Source organism: Mustela erminea, chromosome 6 (assembly GCF_009829155.1).
Source record: "Mustela erminea isolate mMusErm1 chromosome 6, mMusErm1.Pri, whole genome shotgun sequence".
Taxonomy (NCBI): Eukaryota; Metazoa; Chordata; class Mammalia; order Carnivora; family Mustelidae; genus Mustela; species Mustela erminea.
Window position 1 is genome coordinate 19,753,373 of NC_045619.1, and position 21,542 is coordinate 19,774,914.

The 21,542-nt window shown below is 38.5% G+C and overlaps 1 protein-coding gene across 1 annotated transcript in view; it reads right to left on the reverse strand.

Annotated features, from left to right (window-relative positions):
• UTP20 (UTP20 small subunit processome component) overlaps positions 1-21,542 on the reverse strand; it is a 100,150-nt gene that overhangs the window by 5,582 nt on the left and 73,026 nt on the right. The window contains exons 43-59 of the mRNA XM_032346617.1: positions 21,331-21,487; positions 16,813-16,911; positions 15,719-15,886; positions 14,176-14,342; positions 13,291-13,432; positions 12,313-12,429; positions 10,739-10,909; positions 10,371-10,502; positions 9,533-9,643; positions 7,522-7,601; positions 7,007-7,076; positions 6,701-6,883; positions 5,854-5,985; positions 5,199-5,331; positions 3,733-3,920; positions 3,016-3,087; positions 126-425 (exon numbers count right to left, since the gene is read on the reverse strand). Coding sequence (XP_032202508.1) covers positions 126-425; positions 3,016-3,087; positions 3,733-3,920; positions 5,199-5,331; positions 5,854-5,985; positions 6,701-6,883; positions 7,007-7,076; positions 7,522-7,601; positions 9,533-9,643; positions 10,371-10,502; positions 10,739-10,909; positions 12,313-12,429; positions 13,291-13,432; positions 14,176-14,342; positions 15,719-15,886; positions 16,813-16,911; positions 21,331-21,487 — 2,422 coding nt within the window. The remainder of the gene's footprint in view (positions 1-125; positions 426-3,015; positions 3,088-3,732; positions 3,921-5,198; positions 5,332-5,853; positions 5,986-6,700; positions 6,884-7,006; positions 7,077-7,521; positions 7,602-9,532; positions 9,644-10,370; positions 10,503-10,738; positions 10,910-12,312; positions 12,430-13,290; positions 13,433-14,175; positions 14,343-15,718; positions 15,887-16,812; positions 16,912-21,330; positions 21,488-21,542) is intronic.

Sequence of the window (21,542 nt, forward strand, 5' to 3'; positions counted from 1 at the left end):
TGAATCAGTTTTGGGTTAAAAATTTCCTAGAGACTTGGGAGAATTACTAACACCACTAAAATGCTTTTTGTAATGTATTTTGTTTTAAAATGACTACTTTCAGTTACTCTGTACATTCATCGCACCTTTAAGGGGTTTCTAGGTGAATAGGCAGCCTCCAGTTTCGCGATCCGGGACAACTTCTGGATCAACCACAGCAGTGTGGCTGGCTTGCTGTGTTCTTCCTTTGCCTCCTCGTTCTCTTCTTTGTCAGAGTCCACCTCCTCATCTGCACAGGGCTTGGATTGTTTTACTTCCCCTGTGGCCACACCCTCTCCTGAAGTTTCGTGTTCTTCCACGTCTTCTTTTATCCCACCTTGCTTATCTTCAGATTCACGTTCCAGTAAATATAAGACTTTGGCTACAAATAGCAAATTCTTAACAACCTTAAAAAAAGGGGGGGGGGAGATAAAGGGAGGGATTGGGACTTTGATTTTGAAATAAATACAGCTTAGTAAAAGATAGGTATTCTACAATAAGGGGAAAAAATGTAAGTGGGTATTATACTATTAAACTGATGACTGTTCCAGATTTTGATAATCTTCAGATCTACCTTATAGTGTATCCAAACCCATTTTCATTTAACTCATCTACTTAGCCTAGTTCTACCCTTAAGGTCACAAAGAATACTAAGCAAACGATTTCATTCCAGACTATCTATTTACATTTTTAAGAGCGCTTTCATCCCTCCTCCATTAAATCTCTTCATAGATGTAAAAGTTTCCATGTATTGAGCAATGACTTTATACACAGCATTCTAATTCAACTCCAAAATATCACTATCAGGTACTATTATCAGGAGAGAAAACCACAGCTCAGAATTATTAAATGACTCCCTCAAAGACAAAGAAAGTGGTCAGCCAGGATTTAAAGGTCTTTAGAATTAAAGCCTACGTTCTTAGGCACTGAGCTCTTTCTCCTCAAATCCCATCTGATCCAGTTAAACAGCCCAGGGATCTAAATTTTAGACTTACAGTAATGAACCCATATATTGAGTCCCTAATTGAACTCCATGAAATCTCTGATACAGATATTTCATACTAACTATGTGAAGGAGGAAGCCAAGTTGGTTTTTGGTTCCTTTATCTTCCTGGATGCTCTGTTAGAGGTGCTGTGTGTCAAAAGTTCCCCCTAAATGAAGGACTCAGAACCCCATGCATTGTCCAAGGCAAGCCTGGCCATCAAGAATTCATACCAAGATTATTACTTCCTTTTTCTGGAACATTGGCCTTCCTGAAGACAGTCCCAGTTTTGGAGGCCTTTTGCCCTTGTGGCAGCCATTTCACCCTAAGATTACAGGGAACTAAATTCTGTAATTTCTTTCATCCTGGGTCAGTACTAGTAAATCCTTGTCCCAACTTTCTACAGTTTTATCTGTCAACTTCTGTTAAGATAGGTATTGTAGGGGTGCCTGGGTGGCTCAGTGGGTTGAAACCTCTGCCTTCGGCTCGGGTCATGATTCCGAGGTCCTGGGATCGAGCTCCGTATCCGGATCTCTCTGCTTGGTGGGGAGCCTGCTTCCCCCCAAACCCCCCGCCTGCTTCTCTGCCTGCTTGTGATCTCTGTTAAATAAACAAAATCCTTAAAAAAAAAAAAAAAAAAGATGGGTATTGTATGGGGCACCTGGGTGGCTCAGTTGGTTAAGCAACTGCCTTCAGCTTAGGTCATGATCCTGGAGTCCTGGGATCAAGTCCCACAGCAGGCTCCTTCTCAGCAAGGAGTCTGTTTGCCCCTCTGCCCCCCTCCCCCTTCTCATGCTTGCTCTCTTATTCTCTCTCTTTCAAATATAAATAAATAAAATCTTAGAAAAAAAAAAAAAAAAAGACTGGCATTATATGAGACCCCACCTGCTACTACCCTGCAGGATTTCTCCGGTCTCACTTTGCTATCCACCAAACAGCTTTCCATTCTTTTTCTGGCCCTGCCATATAATGAAGCATGCTATATTTTCATGAGGAAGTGATAGAAGTGTCAGGGTCTCAAGGCATGCTACTTGAGATCGCTCTTTGGATACAGCGTTCAGTTTCCATTGTCCCGTCACTTAATCTATACTGCTGTTCCATCTCGTCCATAACGACAAGAGTCATGATCAAATGCCTTGCTCATAACCAGATACCACAGCTATGTCATCTCATCATCTACCAACCCAATGGCTTTATCAAAGGAGATTAAAAATAAAGGGAACAAATCTTTTAAAAAAAAAAGGTAACAGTAGACCCTAATCAAAAGTTATTTATATCTGCTGCATATTTATAAATGCTTCCCTATTTACATTTTACTTATAGTAACATTTTATCATATGAAAACCCCTAAAACTTTTTAGTGACTTATCTGCCTTCTGTTAGGGATAGACTATTCTCAGACCACACTGTATCATGACCATTATGACTTTCTTTTCAGCTTCCAGGGCTAAGGGAAGGAAATATAGTTACTGTTCATGTTATTACATGAACAATCAATCAACTCAGTCAACCAACTAATACTCTTCAAAGCTTTGGTCACAATGTGGAATAGTTCTTAAAACTGAACACGGAAAGATTAATAGCTTCCTACTGTATCACCTTTATTGGGAATTTTAAATGAAGCCAAGAATACCCCCAACATGGATCCCGGAACTGATTAGATTTATATGATAACTGAACATGTATTTCAGTGTTATGTCTTTATTTCATTTAATACCCGAAGCATTAAAATAGGAAAACAAGGGGTGCCTGGGAGGCTCAGTGGATTAAAGCCTCTGCCTTCAGCTCGGGTCATGATCCCAGGGTCCTGGGGTCAAGCCCCGCATTGGGCTCTTTGCTCCGTGGGGAGCCTTCTTCCTTCTCTCTCTCTGCCTACTTGCGATCTCTGTCTGCCAAATGGATAAATAAAGTCTTAAAAAAAAAAATAGGAAAACAAACAAATACGAAATGTAAGCCTATTCCTAGACTTGGTAGATTATCCCTTATATTAAACCAGAATGATGACAATACTTACCTGCTCTCCTAGAGACTGATCTAAGAATTTGGAATGCAACTGATGGCAAGAGGCTAGGGAAATACTTTTCATCTGTGAAAAGAAAATGGACATTGGCAGACACAATGCAGGATACTTTTCATTGTTTTTAAAAACTCGAAGTAACTACCCATAATAAGGCAACTGAGATGCTTGATTTTGCTCTGAATGACTTGTACAAGTCTGGAGAGGGAAGATCCATCTCCTTCTACCTGCCCCAAGGGACTTCAGCTCAAAAAAATGGGATACTTTCAAGCTCTAGGGTGATACAATCCTTCAGATCATTCGTAGAAAACTTGACAACATTCCAGTATTTTTTCCCTTCTTTCCTTCCCTTCCATCTTCTACTTGTTTAGTATTTATAAAGTTCCTACTATGAGTCATGCATCGTTTTAGGCCCTAGGAATTCGGAGATGGATACAACATGGTTTCTCACTAATATTTTCATGAACACCAACTCATTTAGGACGCAGGATCGATTAAGCAGAAGTCTGACTAGATGGATAGTCTATAAATTATTTTGGAAAACCTTGGCCTTGAACTCTCTAGTTCCCACTACTCTAATAGAATAACATGTGCAACAAGTCAGCTGTTAAAAAGAGTTTCCCCCAAGGACGAACCCCAAGACAGTTACATGAAGCAGAATGAACATCTCATGTAGATCACAAAGAAAAGAAAAAGGTTTTAGGGAAACTTTACCTTTTGTTCAAGGTCATTTGTTAAGAACCTTATTGCTTCAGGTCCTGAGAGTTTCTTTTTAGTTTTTTTGGCCTTATGTCTTCTAATAAGTTCCTCTGGTTGGCAAGAGGCAAAGAGTAATCCAAAAATCTGGGCTGCAGTGAGCCACACCCAGCTGTGTGGATGTCTCAGGTGACAGTGCACATAACCTAAGGGAACCAAAATGCATTTTCAGATGTTTCAACTTTCCTGACTCTTTGGTGGTAAATGTGATTAGTGTAGGCATTCGTTATCTATTATGTGCTTGGATTTAGGAACCAAAGATGGACAAAACAGTCACTGTTTTCCAGAAGCTTTCAAGAAGCTAGGGGTAAGTGAGGTGGTGAAACACTGGAAACAACTAGAAAACCAACTCCTAACATGGTGAATGACGAAAGAGGTACGAGTAAGCCCAGAAACAGACCTGTTCTATTAGAATTAGTTTCAGGTTCAAAGGAGATAAGGTGGCTGTAACATTTACAATTTCTAAATTAAGTAACATAAATAATGCATATAGGCACACATTTGTTTCTAATATTTCTTGAAATCAGTGGAAAGTTATTATTGATTTCTTGAGGCTTTATGTGTGCCAGGCACAGGACTAAGTGTGTTAGATAAATTATCTTGTTTAGACCTCATAATAGTTATGTGACATCAAAATTGTCAGTTACATTTTAAACATGAGGAAAGCTTTCAGATGGGCTAGCTAATGTGCCAACTGTAACAGGCAAAACCAGGCCTGGGCCCCAACTTGATTTGACCCTAAAGCTTATACTCCTGAGTTACATGCCCAATCTGAAAAGCCTTATGGGTTTTAGGGAACAGGATTAAAATTCTGGATGAATCATGTCATATCTGAGTTTTAGTCATTAACAGGGTTTTACTTTTGTTCTCTGTGTATTCTATTTTGTAACAATCTGGACATGCCTCAGTGAAGTCATACCAGAGTGGGCCATATAGTAACTTTGCAACTGTACTTAAAGCTTTCATTCTAATGTCTATTTCCTATAGACAATCAAAATTGAGTATGTTAAACAAAAAAATTCTAGGATCTTATTTTTCATATAAAGAGTGATATATAATAAATGTCCCAGAGAAGTTAAATGGTTTACTAAATCATGGCACATTTGCATGGTGGATTATTTATAGCTATTTTAAAAAACCAGCTACTAAGTGTGTTATGGTATAATAATATTCTTATTTAGGTACAAACAAGATAATGAAATGTATTACTTGTGAAGTCATAAATATGTATAACTTTTCTTACAAAGAAACGTTTTCACTGTAATCAATTTGAAAGGGCCTTTTAAATCTTTTTCTCATGGACCTTTTCCCTGACATTATATACTTTCTAAGTGTTCATATTCTAATTTCCCAAATCCGTTTTCAATAATTCTATTACAACTAATGTGTTTGTTTTTAACTTTAAATAAAAGGGGAACACTTACTCCAGATTTTATTCAGCGTCTCAGAGGGCTTGGTAAACTGAATGATATTACATTCCTTGATGAGTTTACTAATCAACGTAAGAAAACTAAACAGAAGGCGATCTGCCGCTTTTTCTTCAGTCTCTTCCATGATCTAAAAACAGGATGAATGTAAATCAAGTACGATAATTTCAAAAGTTTCTGATGGATGTTTTTACTCCAGCATGTAGATCTGTACCAGGTTTTCTCAACATCAACTGACATTTTGGGTCAGATAATTCTGTTATGGGAGATGCCCTGTGCTCTGTGGAATGATCTGCAGCATTCCTGGCCTCTGCCCACTAGATGTTAGTGGCAGCCTCCACCCTCCAGTTGGGACAAACAAAAAAATGTCTCCATATGTTGCTAAGTGTAGAGTGGTTGGTGGTGGTCTGGTGAAATCAACCATGCAGGAGAAATTTCACTCTTCATATACTAAGGAAGATAACTTACTTTAAACCTCATTAAAAAAAAAAAGATTCAACTACACAATTCTTCTTCCCCCCCAACTACACTATATTCTTGCTTTCATTAGTAACATTTTTTGAACACAAATAATATTTAATCTATTAGCTATGCCACCTCAAGTAAAACTACAAAAATTAGCACAAGTTTTATTCTTTGGCAAATTACTTACATCTTTAAAGTTTTCAGGATCAATTTCCTTTTCGATCACAGGAAGAATAGTTCCAAGTCTTCTCTCAAAAGAGACTCCTTCAGTTTCCACAAACAGGCCACAGATGAGGGCAGCCAGTTGTCTATTTAATCTCTACCAAATATAAACCACCAGAAGACAATGTTAACACAACTTGGGAGGCCATTTCCAAAATCATAAAATGAAGGTGGGCGTGACTTTATCCTCAATATCTCTTTATGATGCCAGAAATCAACAGAATATGGATCTTTGGAGGCTAACATGAAGAATATGGAGAAGTCTTCATACCCAAGAATAACATTAAAAAAAAATGGAACTCATCATTACCTATTAATACCTTCCCATTTTAAGTTAAAAAAAAAAAATCATGGTTAAGTAACAAATAATGTAAAGAACTGTGAAATCATTATGTTGTATGCTTGAAACTAATATAACATGTATGTCAATTATACTTCAGAAATAAAAAATTTTAATTAAAAAAAGGAAATAAATTTCATACAGTACCTCCATTCCCCATTCTGACTTTAATACTTAAAGCCAATATTAAGATAGGACATACATTATTTATATTCCACAAACACAGGCCACTGATGAAGGTGGTAGAGTCAGCAATGGGATACAATCACTGACAAAAATTATATTTCATTAGCTGAATAAGCAAAACTGAAAACAAAGATTCATCAATGGGGACTGGTTAAGTATATAAATGATCCACTCATGGGGCAATGTAACTGGCCGACAATCATGTAGTGGGACTACATATGTATTCTTACTTAAAACACCAAAAACTAAGACTTTTCATTGAAATATGACTAAAAGCAACGCTAACCTTTTTTGCTCCAAACCAGGTGGTAACCATATCAAAAAGCCAATCTTTTTTCTCAAGGTTGATTTTACTGAGTAAGGATTTGATTGTCATGGATGCCATCTTTTTGCACATGGCCGAGTCATCATTCACCATCATTAGACAAAGAGGAATGAAGAACATTCCACAGTTCTCATGGAGCAGTCCCTAAAAGAAAACAGGCAGTTATGAGCATACTCAGACTGGGATTCTCACAGGTGCTCAGATGGGAGGACTGTGGCTCCCAGGGCGCAAGGGGAACACACACACACAGTTTGTGATTCAAGGTACCTGAGGGAATGTGTCAAAGAGACAGGAGATCATTTCCAAAGCAGACTCTCTCCCAGTCTCATGTTCATAACTAGGGCAAGAAGGTTAGACAGACTCGTTAGTATCTTTTACATTTACCAATAATTGTTTTTAAAAATTTTAAACATTGTTTTAAGGTGTTCATCTATTTCTTAAAAAGTGGAAAAAACTCCATTTTCCCAACTTTAATGTTTATATATATCTATCATGCTACCATACAGCTTTAAATGTAATTTTGTTAGATTTTTTTTTTACCATTCTCCTTAAGTAGACGCTAATGAAAATCAATGCTCAGACTGAATTCGAAAAGCAGCCTTCAGAGAACTGTCAAGGAAGCCATGCACATTGTTTGATAATCAAGTCCATGATGCACAGGGTAAAACCCTTAGAGAAGGTGCCATCAAGTTTAGGTTTTGTCATTTTTAAGACAGCTGCCACATTAAAATGAGAGAGGATACTAACTCTTTGTCCCTGTGTAGTTTATGGCTTAAACTTACTTCAGTTGAGCAAGCACGAATTCCAAGTTTGGTCTCAGTTTGTCACCCAAGGGATAGTCAAGAATATATTTCAGAAAAACCTAGGAACAGAAGTCACACAGATGATTATTTGGGTCCTGTCTCTCCAGGATCCCTGCTTCCTAAGACACACTGTTAAGTTATAAAGGCTTTTCGTAAGAGTAATCAATCAGGTGAAGCCTGCCTTCAGAATCAACAATGTACTTTCCTTTCTCCTCTGACCTGGCTTACTCAGGTCCTACCCCACGTGCCTGCTTAAGACTCAAGTCCTGGCCTACCACTGGCATGGTTGTTTTGGGCTCCAAATCTACGCTCACTTGTAGGGAGCACCTCTCTTCCATAGGTGGCGTGCTGTGGTGGATTCAGTATGGACTATGGTTCAACCCTGGATTTCCCCATGAATAAGAATGACAGTGAGGATAATATTAATACTGACCAGAGTAACTATTTCATTTATTAAATCTCTTCTATATGCCAAACATTGTACTAAGTGTTTCTCAGTTAACTGTCATCACTCCCTTAGAAGGTAGGGGATAAGTAACCCCATTTTACAGATGCTGAGAAGCACGATAGCACAGAGAGGCAAGTTAACTTGCTCATCTGACAATGCCAGAATTCCATGCCTAGTCTATTTGCATGAAAAGGCTCTGTTTTCAAGCCATTATAATACTAGTCAGCCTCCTTTATTAATAAACTGCAAAAGCTAAGGCACATCATTATACTTTTTAAGGCCTGTTTTTTTCATAATACCCCATAATAATTTTCATAATAGCCCATAAAATGGGGGTATTATTTCTTCTGAAGGGTAACTACAAATGGAAGTCATGTATGTAAAGTTCTGGACACATAGCTAGAGTTTGATAAGTAACATCTGGCCCTCCTTCTTCCTAACCAACTCAAGGAAACTTTTTCTAGAGACCTGCTTCCTCCCTTTCCAATGTGGCTGTCTTAGCAGCCCACAGATTCCTTCAACCCCGAGTTTTTATTGCCAGTTCAGACCCTTCTACGTCCTGGATGTGATATGCACTCATATATCACGGATGAACAAATGTATACAGATAGATCTTCTCACATCATTATCCTCCCTTGACTTCAATAGCTTTCTGCTAGTAGTATAAAGCCCTAAAATCTTCAGTAAGAGCATAAGATCCTGCCTGACTTGGCTCCTTCTGTTTAGCTCCTCCAAAAAGCGAGGCCCTTACTGACCTCGAGGTTTACCTTCTGCAAGCACTGGCTACCCCCTTTTACCTAGAAAGCTAAGCCTTATTCTTCCTTCACATTTTGGCTTACAGGCCAATTCTCAGGAAAGCCCTGATTCTAACACTAGGGTAGTCCTCAACCTGATCATATGCTCCTCCATATTTTCTCAATTCTAAAAGGCACAGTTTTTCTCATTTTAACATCTCTGAAATTGGGCTATGTCTTGAAATTGATGGCATCTTACACTGTGTCATAGATTTTTTTCTTTGAGGTGTATAAATAATGGTGTGTCTTGTAAAAGATGAAATATGACAGTGCTTTCCCCCTCCTGGCATTTAGGATGGTCTGTAATTAAAGAACTGTGGAATTTTTGCTTTGTGGCTATCTACTGTAAAAATTTCATTGATAGAGACTGTAAACATTTTGTTGACTGCTTTTCCAGCAGCACCTGGCACACAGTGATACACACAATTAATTGACTGAACCAAGGGATGGAAACCTTTGAGGCAGGCTACTATGCTGTAGAAGGAAAACATCTTCACCTATTTGAAACATTCCACTTGTGATGGGCTATAACTCAAAGTGCTCTTTGTTAACTGAAAATGCCCTTAGGACAAAGCAGAGTTGCTCCTCATACTTGATAAGTAAATGGGTTCCTGAGTCTTAGAATTAAGTAACAACCACGTGACACAAAATAATCTTCAGAATTCAGCCAATGTTGACATGTCTCTAAAAACCAAACTGAGAAGACAGGACCCGACCCTTCCCATGGGAATAAAGTGTCTCGACAAACCTGTCTGCACTGGACTCTGACAGGTTCACTTTGTGCAGAAATTGCCAACTTGGATACTTTCCGCATGACATCATCAATTTCCGGGACCAACAACTTTCTTGATAAAATGGCCTAAGATACAAAAGGAAAAGACATCTCATTTCATCTTCTACTGCAGATGGGTGTAAGCTGACCTGATGTTAAAGCAGTCATAGGTAACCTCAAAAATAATGAAGGTAATCACCAAAAGCTAAAGAACATACACTTAAAAATGTTTAAAATGGTGAATTTTAAGTTTTATATATATTTTACAATATTAAAAAATAAAGGAAAAAACTCCAATGTCCAATACGATGAATACAAGCATAGTGTTTTAGTTTTTAAGATTTTATTCACTTATTTGGCAGAGTGAGAGAGCACAAGCAGGGGGAGTGACAAACAAGAGGCAGAGGGAGAAGCAGGCTCCCACTGAGCAGGGAGCCCAATACGGGGCTTGATCCCAGGACCCCAGGACCATGACCTGAGCTGAAGTCAGATGCTCAACCAACTGAGCCACCCGGGCACCCCACAAGCATGGTATTTTTTCCTGTATTTTCCTATATCTTTATAAAAATCTCTGGAAGTACTGATAGGGAGTTTATATTCAAACATCTTAATAAGTAGATATATTAACTTACAATTAATCCACCAAAATCATAATGTTTATCCATCAATATCATAATGTTATCCACCAATATCATAATGTTTACAAATTAATTTTGGAAATCTATAGCTAGTCAAAACATTATGTTCCACATTATTCTAAGTATCTAACCTAAGACTCAAAAAGTATAAAATCCAACATGCTGTGATACCGTACCTTCAGAAGACCAAATGCAGTGGCCTGTCTTGAAGTATCATAAATGTCTTCCTCAGCATATGCTAGTAGAACTTGAAGCTGCTTTTCAGTTATCTGGTAAGATTTCACTTTCTTCACAAGTATGGTCACACACTACAAATTACAATGGTGAGGTTAATAACCAGGACATCTTACAAATGAAGATTCATTGAAATGGTATGGTTTTAACACAACATCAGTGCTTTTTTACACAGGATACCAACCCTCTGGCCTTAGTAAACTAATCTGGAAAAAATTCTGACCAAGACCACACAGGATAATGGGGAATACTATAATTTTGATGTTAATTCTGGTCCTGGCTATTTTAAGTACAATTGAAAACACCTCACCTTGAAACAATTTACCACCAGGTGGAAGTTCTGGCCCCTGGCAGCTCCAAGTTTTGCATAGTCCTTCAGCAAAAGGAAAAGGTGTTTGGTCAGCTGTTCTGCTTTTGTTTCTATGGAAGGCAGAGGGAACCTCAAGACCCAGATCAGGCATTGTAAAGCACCTGTGATCACCTGAAAAACAAAAATAAAACCAATCAACCTGTGTAGTGACCAAATCCAATAACCCAGCACCCAACGCTATGTAGGCTCTAAAAGTGATCAAGCTGAAAGAGTAAAATACTCTGCCCAGCTCAGTCTGGAAGAACTGTACCAAAAGCCTAAGAAGAGAGGGAGGTTTCCTTTTCTCTGTGGTAGAACTTACTGCTTCTCCATGGCAAGTAAAGATATATCCCAAGCAAACAAGAAAAAGTGGTCAGTATATTCTTAACCTGTACAAGTAAAAGATTGGATGGGCTGGCCAATTTTAGCACCTTTGTTTTGTGTGTGGAAAAATACGTTATAAATGACTTCTATTTTCTAGACTGGTACTTTAATCCATTCTAAGCATATGTATACAAGGCATTCTAAATATTAGAAATACAAAGATAAAGAGAACACCGCCCCCCTATTTTCATTCTTTTTTTAATTTTTAATTTTACTAAGTAGGCTCCATGCCCGGTGTGGGGCTTGAACTCACGACCTTCGGATCAAGAGTTGAATGCTCAACCAACTGAGACAGGCACCCCACACCATCCCTCTATTTAAGGAACAGACAGCTGGCTCAGAAACTAAGCATGGGAACAATACATTACAGACTTTAATATAGTTAAGTGCTGTGTAAAAGATATGAAAAACATATGCTGGAACCAAGCAATTACATGAGAACCCCTGAACGTCGGGGCTAAACCTTAGAGATTGCTGACATCACCTAGTTCGGCTCTACCTAACAGACCCATGCCTTCTGGTTGCTGTAATGGTCTTTTTGGACTGAATTAGATGAAGACAAAGGAAAGGCCTTGGGAGTCGGAAAGGCCAGGGCTCATATCCCAAGCTCTGCAGTTTATTAGCTATTTGACTACAGAGAGATTACTTAGCCTCCTGGCACCTTCACTGTAAGAAAGGAAATTGGGAAATGGGAGAAGTGTAGGTTCTGGAGTCTGACAGACTGAGGCTCATATACGAGGTCTGTGATCCGGGCCGAGTCACTTAGCCCAAGGCCTAGTTTTCTCTTTGATAAAACAGAAGCATTAATAATATGTACCTCATGGGTCACTATGAGGATTCACACCAGTGGGGGGCAGTAGTATCAAGGACGATAAAGATGATTACAGCTGACTCGGGACCATACTACTCACCCTCATCATGCTGTTTTGAGGATCAAATGAAATAAGTAATGGATGTTCCAGGGCCTGTAAAACTGTTAACGGCTATCCAAATACATGGGATTATTACACTGAAAAGCAATGTAATGCAGGGAACAGAGGGAGTTGATAATATCGTAAATCCACTTAAAAACTCAATCATCTTGTAAAGAACAGGCCTTGAAGTTCTGGATATTTTGTATGACACGGCTCTTGTGAAGGAACAAAACTCACCTTCACGTCCATAGAAACCAGGCAGTCTATGAGGAGAGAGACAAAAGGATCCAACATTTCCAGAATAGGTTCACTTGAAGACTTGATCTTGGAAGTCTTCAGACTCAGATGTAGCAGCTAAAAGATTAAAAACGATATTTCACACCAGTTGCTCCTAAGACCAACTGAGTTAGGTAAAGGTGAAATGATTTTAAAGACAAGCATGAAACATTAAGATGCTTCTGTCTAATGTGACAGAAATTCTGAAGGAATGGAAAAGAGCCTGGGAGACTCTCTTGTAAGTGAGGGAAGTGGGAGCTCAGGGTGCAGGTGAGACGCTAAGTTCATTTACCAAGTGATTACTCAGCATTTACTTTGATTCAGGCGCTGGCTCTGCACCCAGGACACAGCAGTGATCAAGATGAACATGGTCCCTGCATAATGGAGCTCAGTCAGGAAGGCAGACTCAAAATAATTAATTAACTGTTAACGCGGTGTGCTTTGAGACTTCTGGGAGGACCCCGGCAAAGGGAGGAGCAGGGGGTGAGGTCCTGGAGTGGGAAGAGTGTGGGGACTACAGAACAGAAGCCGGGGGGTTGGGCTGTGTTGCAGTGGTGCAACAGGAGGCTAGGCCCTCATAGCCCAGAAGGAGGACTGGGCTCTTAGGAAAACTGGGAGCCAATGAAGGCTTTTAAAAGGAAATAAATGATCAAATTTTTGTTTTTAGAAGCTCACGGCTTTAAAAAAAAATTCAAAACAAATTTAGAGCTGCCTATACAAAACAACAGTGAACCCATAATAAATGTTAGGTCAGAATCATTAATTCTGAGACAGTTATATCATCAAAATAAGTACTGGAAGAGAGAAAAGGGTAAATGGGCCAATTCGCCTTTTAAAAAACTCATAATTTACTTATGGTAAGGCGTTTACAGTGGAAATGAGCAGTACTGGAAATTTAGCATACTCACTGTGGGTAGCAAATTGCACTTTAATGCTCACCTGAAGCCCGGACTCAATAAATATGTGCATGTTGGTTTTCCTGCTCACAACAGCTTTCTGCCCACCTCGAACTGGAGTTGGGGGGAGCAGAAGACAGCTCTCGGGTGGGAGACGTGGATCCAGTGCAGGAGCTGCTGGGTTTCTGTCAATCACAAAGGAGAAACAGGGAGAGGAACACTGTGTGCTGCATTCCAAGCAGTTACAGTGGCCCTGCCTGGTGACCGGAGCCCAGCACTAAGTGATGTGATGTTCACTGTGGGCATTTTCTCTCCTTTCACCATAAAGAAACACAGAGATTCTTAGGCTGTTCATCAAGGCCGTAGAACCTCACAAAGAGACAGCAGACTGACAAACACACAGTTAAGATGAATAGTAAGGGGACATGCCGTTTGAATTTTGAAACATATGGCAAGGAGTTTCTTTTAGAACCCAGAAGTAAAATCCAAAGGAAGGTATTTTAAAACCTTCTGAGATCTAAAAATCTGTTTAACCTGTATATATTTATATATATAAAAATATATAATCAGAATATATTTAAAATCTATCCTAACTTTGATTCAGTAAATAAAACAAAAATGGTCTCAGAGAAGTGCCAAAATACCTAACTGCTGTCACAGCTAACTCATTCCTTTACTGGGAAACTAATCTTGAGATGAAATTTATCACTTGGAAGGATGTTAACCCAAACACCACAAAGTAGTACCATCTTATAACTCAGGCAAATTACACACACACACACACACACACACACACACACACACACACACACACACACTACTAAGGTAAATTATTAAATTAATCCACTTACGAGTAAGAACTGAATGGCTTATCAGAAGCAAGCACCTAAGGATAGTTTTTTTGTTTTTGTTTTTATTTCAAACTTACTTTTCTTTTTCTGTTAACAGGGGCAGATTTTCACTGACCAAACCATAACTGAGCAATAGAATGGATTCTGCCGTCATCTCCTGATTTACAATTAATCCTGCTATGATTCGGCGCAAGGTTTCATGAACTTTCCGGGCCAGTTTTAAACTCGTAGTATTTTGTAAGATCTAGAGGCAAACATAAATATCATGCGAAGGTAAAACAGAATTGCATTTTTATTTGTTATGATGGTAGTTTTTAAAATATGTATTTAGGTTTTAATATATGTTTGGTTTTCTCCTAATTAAAAAAGAAACATTCTTAATAGAATTTCAAACAGAACATACAAACTATTATTTACACATAACCTCAATCCCAGAGACAACCACTGTCAGCAGCAAGTGTGCCTCTGGAGATCTTGTGCTTTCTCTTGGTGGGACCTTAGGGCACAGGGCTGGAGATAATGAAGTAACACTTGGAAGATGTCATCCCTCCAAGTGTGTTATAGGCAAGCACACACACATACACAACATTTACAAAATGCAGTCATTACTCATCTAAAACCATACTAATAAAGTGCTGTGATGGCCAAGCCTCAGGGTTTGATATTAGTCATTGGGCCAAATCAGAGAAACTTAATGGGAATCCAGGACCATCAACCCCAACACATACCTCAGCATGTAACAGCTACTCCCTTGCACAGGACATGATATTAATAGCTTTAATTACCTTGGAGGGACTTGATAATATACACGGAAAACTGTATTCTGTTGACTCTTTTTCATCCTTAAGACATATCTAACATTCTTAGGTTTAGATAAGATTAATGCATTGTAGAAACAATTACAGAGTTCCTCTAACACCAAAACATTCGGAATTATGGTTAATTCATGTCATTAAATAGTGCTGGTTTTAGTACATAATATTGTAAAAAAAAAAAAAAAAGGAATTATTAACATTTACTGAATGCTCACCCCTGTGGTAGGCACAGAGAACATTACGAAGGTAAGCGAACTATAGTCCCTGACCAATAGGAGGTGGAATGAAAACAGTGCAGAGAACGTGAGCTTTGGAACAGAAAGATCTACAGCTAAATCCTTATTTTCCTCCTTCACCACGACTTCTCCACCTTCCTGAACCTGCATTTTCTTATCTGTTAGATGAAAGAAGTACTGTTGATCTCAGAGTGGTTGTGCCGATTAGAAGTGATACTGAAACAATGCTTAGAACATAATACATGTTCAACAAATGTACTTTCCTCCCTCTTAGCCCGTCGGACTCCACAAAAGCTATGTTCTTAGCTGCTGACTTAACCCAGCTATAAAGTTCACCTGCATTTCAATTTTTTTGCTTCTGCATTGCATGGTTTACATCTAGGAGTCTGGTTCTTGGTTTAGAATGCCCAACGAGGGCTGCCAGCTAGTGGCTATATGGTACAAGTGCTCTTAGCACTGAAGGAAATCCCAGTGGTCAGATCCAGCATTAAGGTTTATCCTTCATGGCTTCTTCCAAGAGCTCATGATATGTAATGTGGGGATCTCCTGTATTACATTCAAGTCCTTACCTCTTTTAATGGAAGAATAAGTCTTGTAACCTGATCCTTCCCTACAAACTTGCCCAGGATTTCATAGGAATCATAACTCTTGCTTCTTCGTGCCTCCATGACCTTGGAGAGGATCTGCTTCACTTCCTTCTCTTCAGCAATGGCACCAAACAACTCATGGTTAAAAATCTTTGAGAGAAAAAAGCCAAATAGCAATTAAATGCAATCAGCAAGATACGTCCACATAAGCAGTCTCTGATACATCTAGATCAGGGGAAAGCAAGTTTTTACAGGACTGAAATTAGATGGCAGGAATTCCTATTAGATTTCACTTTTTCAAGGTAGTTCAGGGACCAATTACTGAAAGACAAGCAAATACAGAGACAGAAATAACAAATGCCACAGAAATAACAAATGTTACAGAAATAACCTGAAGGGTTATTTCTAAGGGGAAACAAAAGAATATTATATAGATTTACATATATAATTATAGAATATATAGACAGGCACTTCTTCTTTGATATTCTTGTTTGATTTACCAAAGAGTAATTTCTCCTTAAAAAACTCATATGATATTTGCAACTTAATTATCAAGACTGATACATTTAATTCAAAGTGTTTTTAAGTATCTACATTTTTTTAAATGAATGAACAAAGACTGTGTGGCAAATTTAGTTTCTTTTTAATCCCCCCCCAATTATCACATCACCTAATTTTAAAAATTGATTATTAATTTTTCATTATTCTATTTTTCATTATTATAGGTAAAGCTCTATACTTTTATATAAACCCCAGACTAAATATATCTCTGACTATTCCTTTAAAACAGATTCTTGGAAGTAGTTGAAATTTTTGCTTATTTTAAAGCTTCTGACACACAACATTAGTATTCTTTCCAGAAAGGTTATACCAAAACTCATGATCTACTAGCAATGGCAGAGTGCCCATCTCACACCATTTGATCAGCTTTTTAAATCTCTGCTAATCTAAGAGATAAAACAGTACATTATTTTCATTTCTGCAGGCTATAATTATTTCTTAATTTGTGAACTGATTTTGTGTCCTTTGCCCAGGTAAAAAAAAAAACAGTGGAACTTCCTTTTTCTAAATCTTACCTCAATCATTATATCTAAACAAGAGTCCAAATCCCCAACTTGTAGCTTGTTGGTGAGGCCTTGAAGCAACATGTAAACAGTGAAAGTCAGCACATGGACCTAAAATGAAATGCACAGTAAGAATATGAATGGTGAAGCATACCACACAAGGAAAAAAGTAAGATCTAAGATGTACTGCAGAGACCACTTAGAGTAGTATCTGTCATTACTGTAGGGAGAAGCTTTGACAAGTATCACCATGTAAGAGACTTTAACCAAATGATCATTTTGAACATTACCGTGCTTGGGCTCTACTACTGTGACTAAACTAGGCCACTGATTTATAAAGAAAGGCACAAAAGCCTTGAACTTTAAAAACCAACTTGTGAATTAAGGAGCTTGCCAATGTTGAGTGCAATCCAAAGCTGTTCTGAAGGAAACACATTTTTGCCCTTAACAGTAACCATAGCTAACATTCCTAAGAGCTTACTGTTGGCTATTAATATTGTTGTATTAACAACACATAGATGTATTAAATCCTTTAATTCTCATTTACTATATCTATGGTGTAGGTGCTATATTATCATCACTTTTCAGAGAGGGAAGCTGAGGCACAGAGAGATCAAGTAACTTGCCACAGGTTGCATGGGGAGGAGAGTCAGGATTTGAAACCGTATAGACCCATGCCAGAGCCTCTGCTCTGTATCACTATGTTATGTTGCCTCTCAAGCTTTCTGCATTCTTTATGCTGCTTCTAATGCTATAAAATAATCACAGTGAATGTCAGATAATGATCAAAGGCTAAGGAAACATAACTGGTTGTCAGTACATCATTGGTTATCAATACACAGATTTGATTTTATTTTTTAAGTAATCTCTACACCCAACATGGGGCTCAAACTCAACCCTAAGATCAAGAGTTGTACGCTATACTAACTGAGATAGCCAGGTACCCCACGATTGGATTCTAAAGGCATAATTTCATATATATCTACTGGAGATCTTCATGTACTTTTATATACTTAAAATGTTTGCTGAGAGCTTTATCCTTAAAAGTCCTTTTGTGGGGGATGGAGAACGACATTTGACGGTGTATCGCACAATTAACATTAAAACTCAATTAACATTAAAACTCAATTAACATTAAAACTCAAACTAGTTGTTCTCTCATCCCTATTTTAGTTATTTTAACAAATCATGGAATGGACTTAAAAAACAGGTGGTTAGAGAGAAAAGGGCTACTCATTTAAATATCTTAGGTGCTCCATTCAAATGTGAATAAATCCAAAAGACAGAGATATATTGTATTTATCCTTCTATGCTCAGGCCTAACACAGCACTTCACATAAAGCAGCCATGAAATAAATGCTGGCTGAATGAAAAGAATAAAAGTGAGTACTGACTACGGCTCTGACTCCACGTAAGATGGAGAAAGCACACACTGCTCTGTCTCTCCCACTGAAAGCAGCTGTAACACCTGGAAAAGGGGCATGGAATAGCTACTGAGGAAGAACACCAGAACACCAGCACCATCAAACTTGCAGGGCATTTATCACTGTTTCTGTTCAGTACCCCTCCGCTAGAGGCACCTGGGTGGCTCAGTGGGTTAAGCCTCTGCCTTCAGCTCAGGTCATGATCTCAGGGTCCTGGGATTGAGCCCCGCATCAGGCTCTCTGCTCAGCAGGGAGCCTGCTTCCCTCTCTCTCTCTCTCTCTCTGCCTGCCTCTCTGCCTACTTGTGATCTCTGTCAAATAAATTAAAAAAAAAAAAAAAAAAAGTATCCCTCAGCTAACATGAAGTGGATGCCAGGACGCAGGGAACTGCAGGAGAAGCCCCATGGCTTGATGAGTACGAGCAGGAACACAGAATGCTCTGAGAGAGGACAGGAATCCCTGTTTGTTTTTTTCTTTCTTTTTTCCGTTCTTCCACACCCCAGCCCCTACAATCCTATAGTGGTGGTGGTGGCAAGGGACTAGAAATGGCAACTGGCAGGAGCCACAAGTCTGAGGGAGGGGACCTTCCTCTGCCTCAGCGGAAGCGCATGCTGAGAGCAGCCAACTCTAGCTGCTCTTCTCTCTGTTTCACCACCGCTTGGCCCCATGGCAGAGTGGGAGCAATAAAGCCCTAGCTTTCTACCCGGAGGACTGAAATGAACGGAAATCTAAAGTGCTAGCAAAGAACTGAAGATATAAAGAATTAAATGTAAATTTTAGAACTAAAAACCCAACAACCAAAATAAGAAATTCACTGGATGACCCAGCAGCAGGATGGAGATGAAAAAGGGAGTAAGTGAACTTGAAGACAATCAATAAAAATTTATGCCAAAAAACCAGGAAGAACTGAAAAAATAAAAATCACGAACAGGGCCTCAAGAACCAATGGGACAAAAATAGAAAGTCTAATGGGGGCGCCTGGGTGGCTCAGTGGGTTAAAGCCTCTGCCTTCGGCTCAGGTCATGATCTCAGGGTCCTGGGATCGAGCCCCACATCGGGCTCTCTGCTCAGCGGGGAGTCTGCTTCCTCCTCTCTCTCTGCTGCTTCTCTGCCTACTTGTGATCTCTGTCAAATAAATAAATAAAATCTTAAAAAAAAAAAAACAAAAAAACAAAGTCTAATATTCATTTCATTGCAGTTCCAGGAGAGGACAGAGTACAGTGCAGAAAAAAGTTTATGGAGAAATAATGGCTCAAAATGTCCCAAATTTGGTTAGGAAGCTCAGCAAATCTCAAACAGGGCAAACTCAGATATATCATAATCAAAATATTGGAAAATAAAGGCAAAGATAAAGTCTTTAAAAGCAGTCAGAGGAGAAAAACGATGCATTACTTAGAGGGGGACAATGACTTGAATAATAGGATTATTCATAGGAAAGGCCAGAAGGAAGTGATACAACATTTTTAAAGTGCTGAAAGAAAAGTAGTGTCAATGATGTCAATTTCTGTCTCATGACAGAAAACTAAAAGCACCTGCTGCCGTCATACCTGCCCTACAAGACTGATGACAGAAGTTCTTTTTTTTAAAAGATTTTATTTATTTATTTATTTGACAGAGAGAGATCACAGTAGCCAGGCAGGCAGAGAGAGAGAGAGAGAGGGAAGCAGGCTCCTTGCTGAGCAGAGAGCCCGATGCGGGACTCGATCCCAGGACCCTGAGATCATGACCTGAGCCGAAGGCAGCGGCCCAACCCACTGAGCCACCCAGGTGCCCGTGATGACAGAAGTTCTTTAGACTTGAAAGGAAACGATTACCAGAAAGAAACCTGGAAATTCAGAAATGAAAGAAGAGTAGCAGAAATGATAAATATCTGGGCAAACTAATAGACTATTTTTTTTCCTCTTGAGCTCTTTAAAATATGCTTGACAATTATAAGAAATAACTCAATCACTGCTTGATGAATTTTTCAATATATAGGTAACAGACAAACGACTATAAAATAAAAAAAGGGTAAAGGGTTCCATATGGTGGTAAGATTTTTATATTCCACTTGAAGTCATAAAATACTGATTCTAAGTAGAATATTAAAAGTATGTATGTATATGGTAATTCCTAGAGCAACCATCAAAAAATTATACAAAGAGAGACTGATATTTTTAGTGTGTTAGGTTTAAAACCTATAGAACAGGAAGCTTATCTTTGAGCAAATTCAGGTACAGAAGTAAGGCTAACTACCAGGAGTCTTGACTGGGTACTTGAAAAGAACAAGCTACAGTGTTTCTCAAACTCGAGATCACTCAGGGGTCTTACTGAAATGCAGATAGTTAGATCAGGTGTAGGGCTCTAAATTGTGCATTTTTTTTAAAGATTTTATTTATTTATTTGACAGACAGAGATCACATGTAGGCAGAGAGAGAGAGAGAGAGAGAGAGAGAGAAGCAGGCTCCCTGTTAAGCAGAGACCCTGATATGGGGCTCCATCCCAGGACCCTGGGATCATGACCTGAACCGAAGGCACAGGCTTTAACCCACTGAGTCACCCAGGTGCCCCTAAATTGTGCATTTCTAACAAGCTCCCAGGTGTTGCTGATGGTGCTTGTCCAAGATCCAAACTTGGGAGTAGCTAACCAGCCATGTCACTACTCAAAGAGCTTTGTTATTCCACCTAGAGATCCTATTACTTTTATTACTTATATGGTTCAACTCTGAAACAAATGTATATGTTCTTTATTTTTATTAATTTTTAATTTATTATTATTATTTTTTGGTATATGTGCTTTATTATTTACATTTTTGTTAATACATTTGACATGGATTCAACAAAAGTATTTTTAAGAACTCAAAAAATACAAAACTTGGTATATCAAATGATTTGGGAAAAAAAGGTTATATAACCCAGGCCTAGAAGTGTCTATAAAAATCAAATATAGTTTTCTTAAAACATAGATTTTTAAAATTAGAAACTTGTGAATATTCTTGATTGCTACCACAGTGGATCAACTTTAATGAAGACAGACCCAAAAGCACCACCACTTAGAGTGTTCAAATTGTAAATATTTGAACTTCAGTCCAAACTGAATGAATATAAGTCACATAATACAATTTACCTGATATCCACGGACAAGGGTAGTCTGTAATTCTTTTAAAATATATTGTAGATAGTGCACACCCAGATCTTCTATGATTTTTGCTAGAGTGCTGCGTGCAATGTCTCTGATTTCCTGTGCTCTGTTCTTGAGGAGGGCACACACTTTCAACAAAATACTAGAAAATGAAAAGTTGAAAAGGACTAGTCTAAATACAGAAGTAAATAAAAATA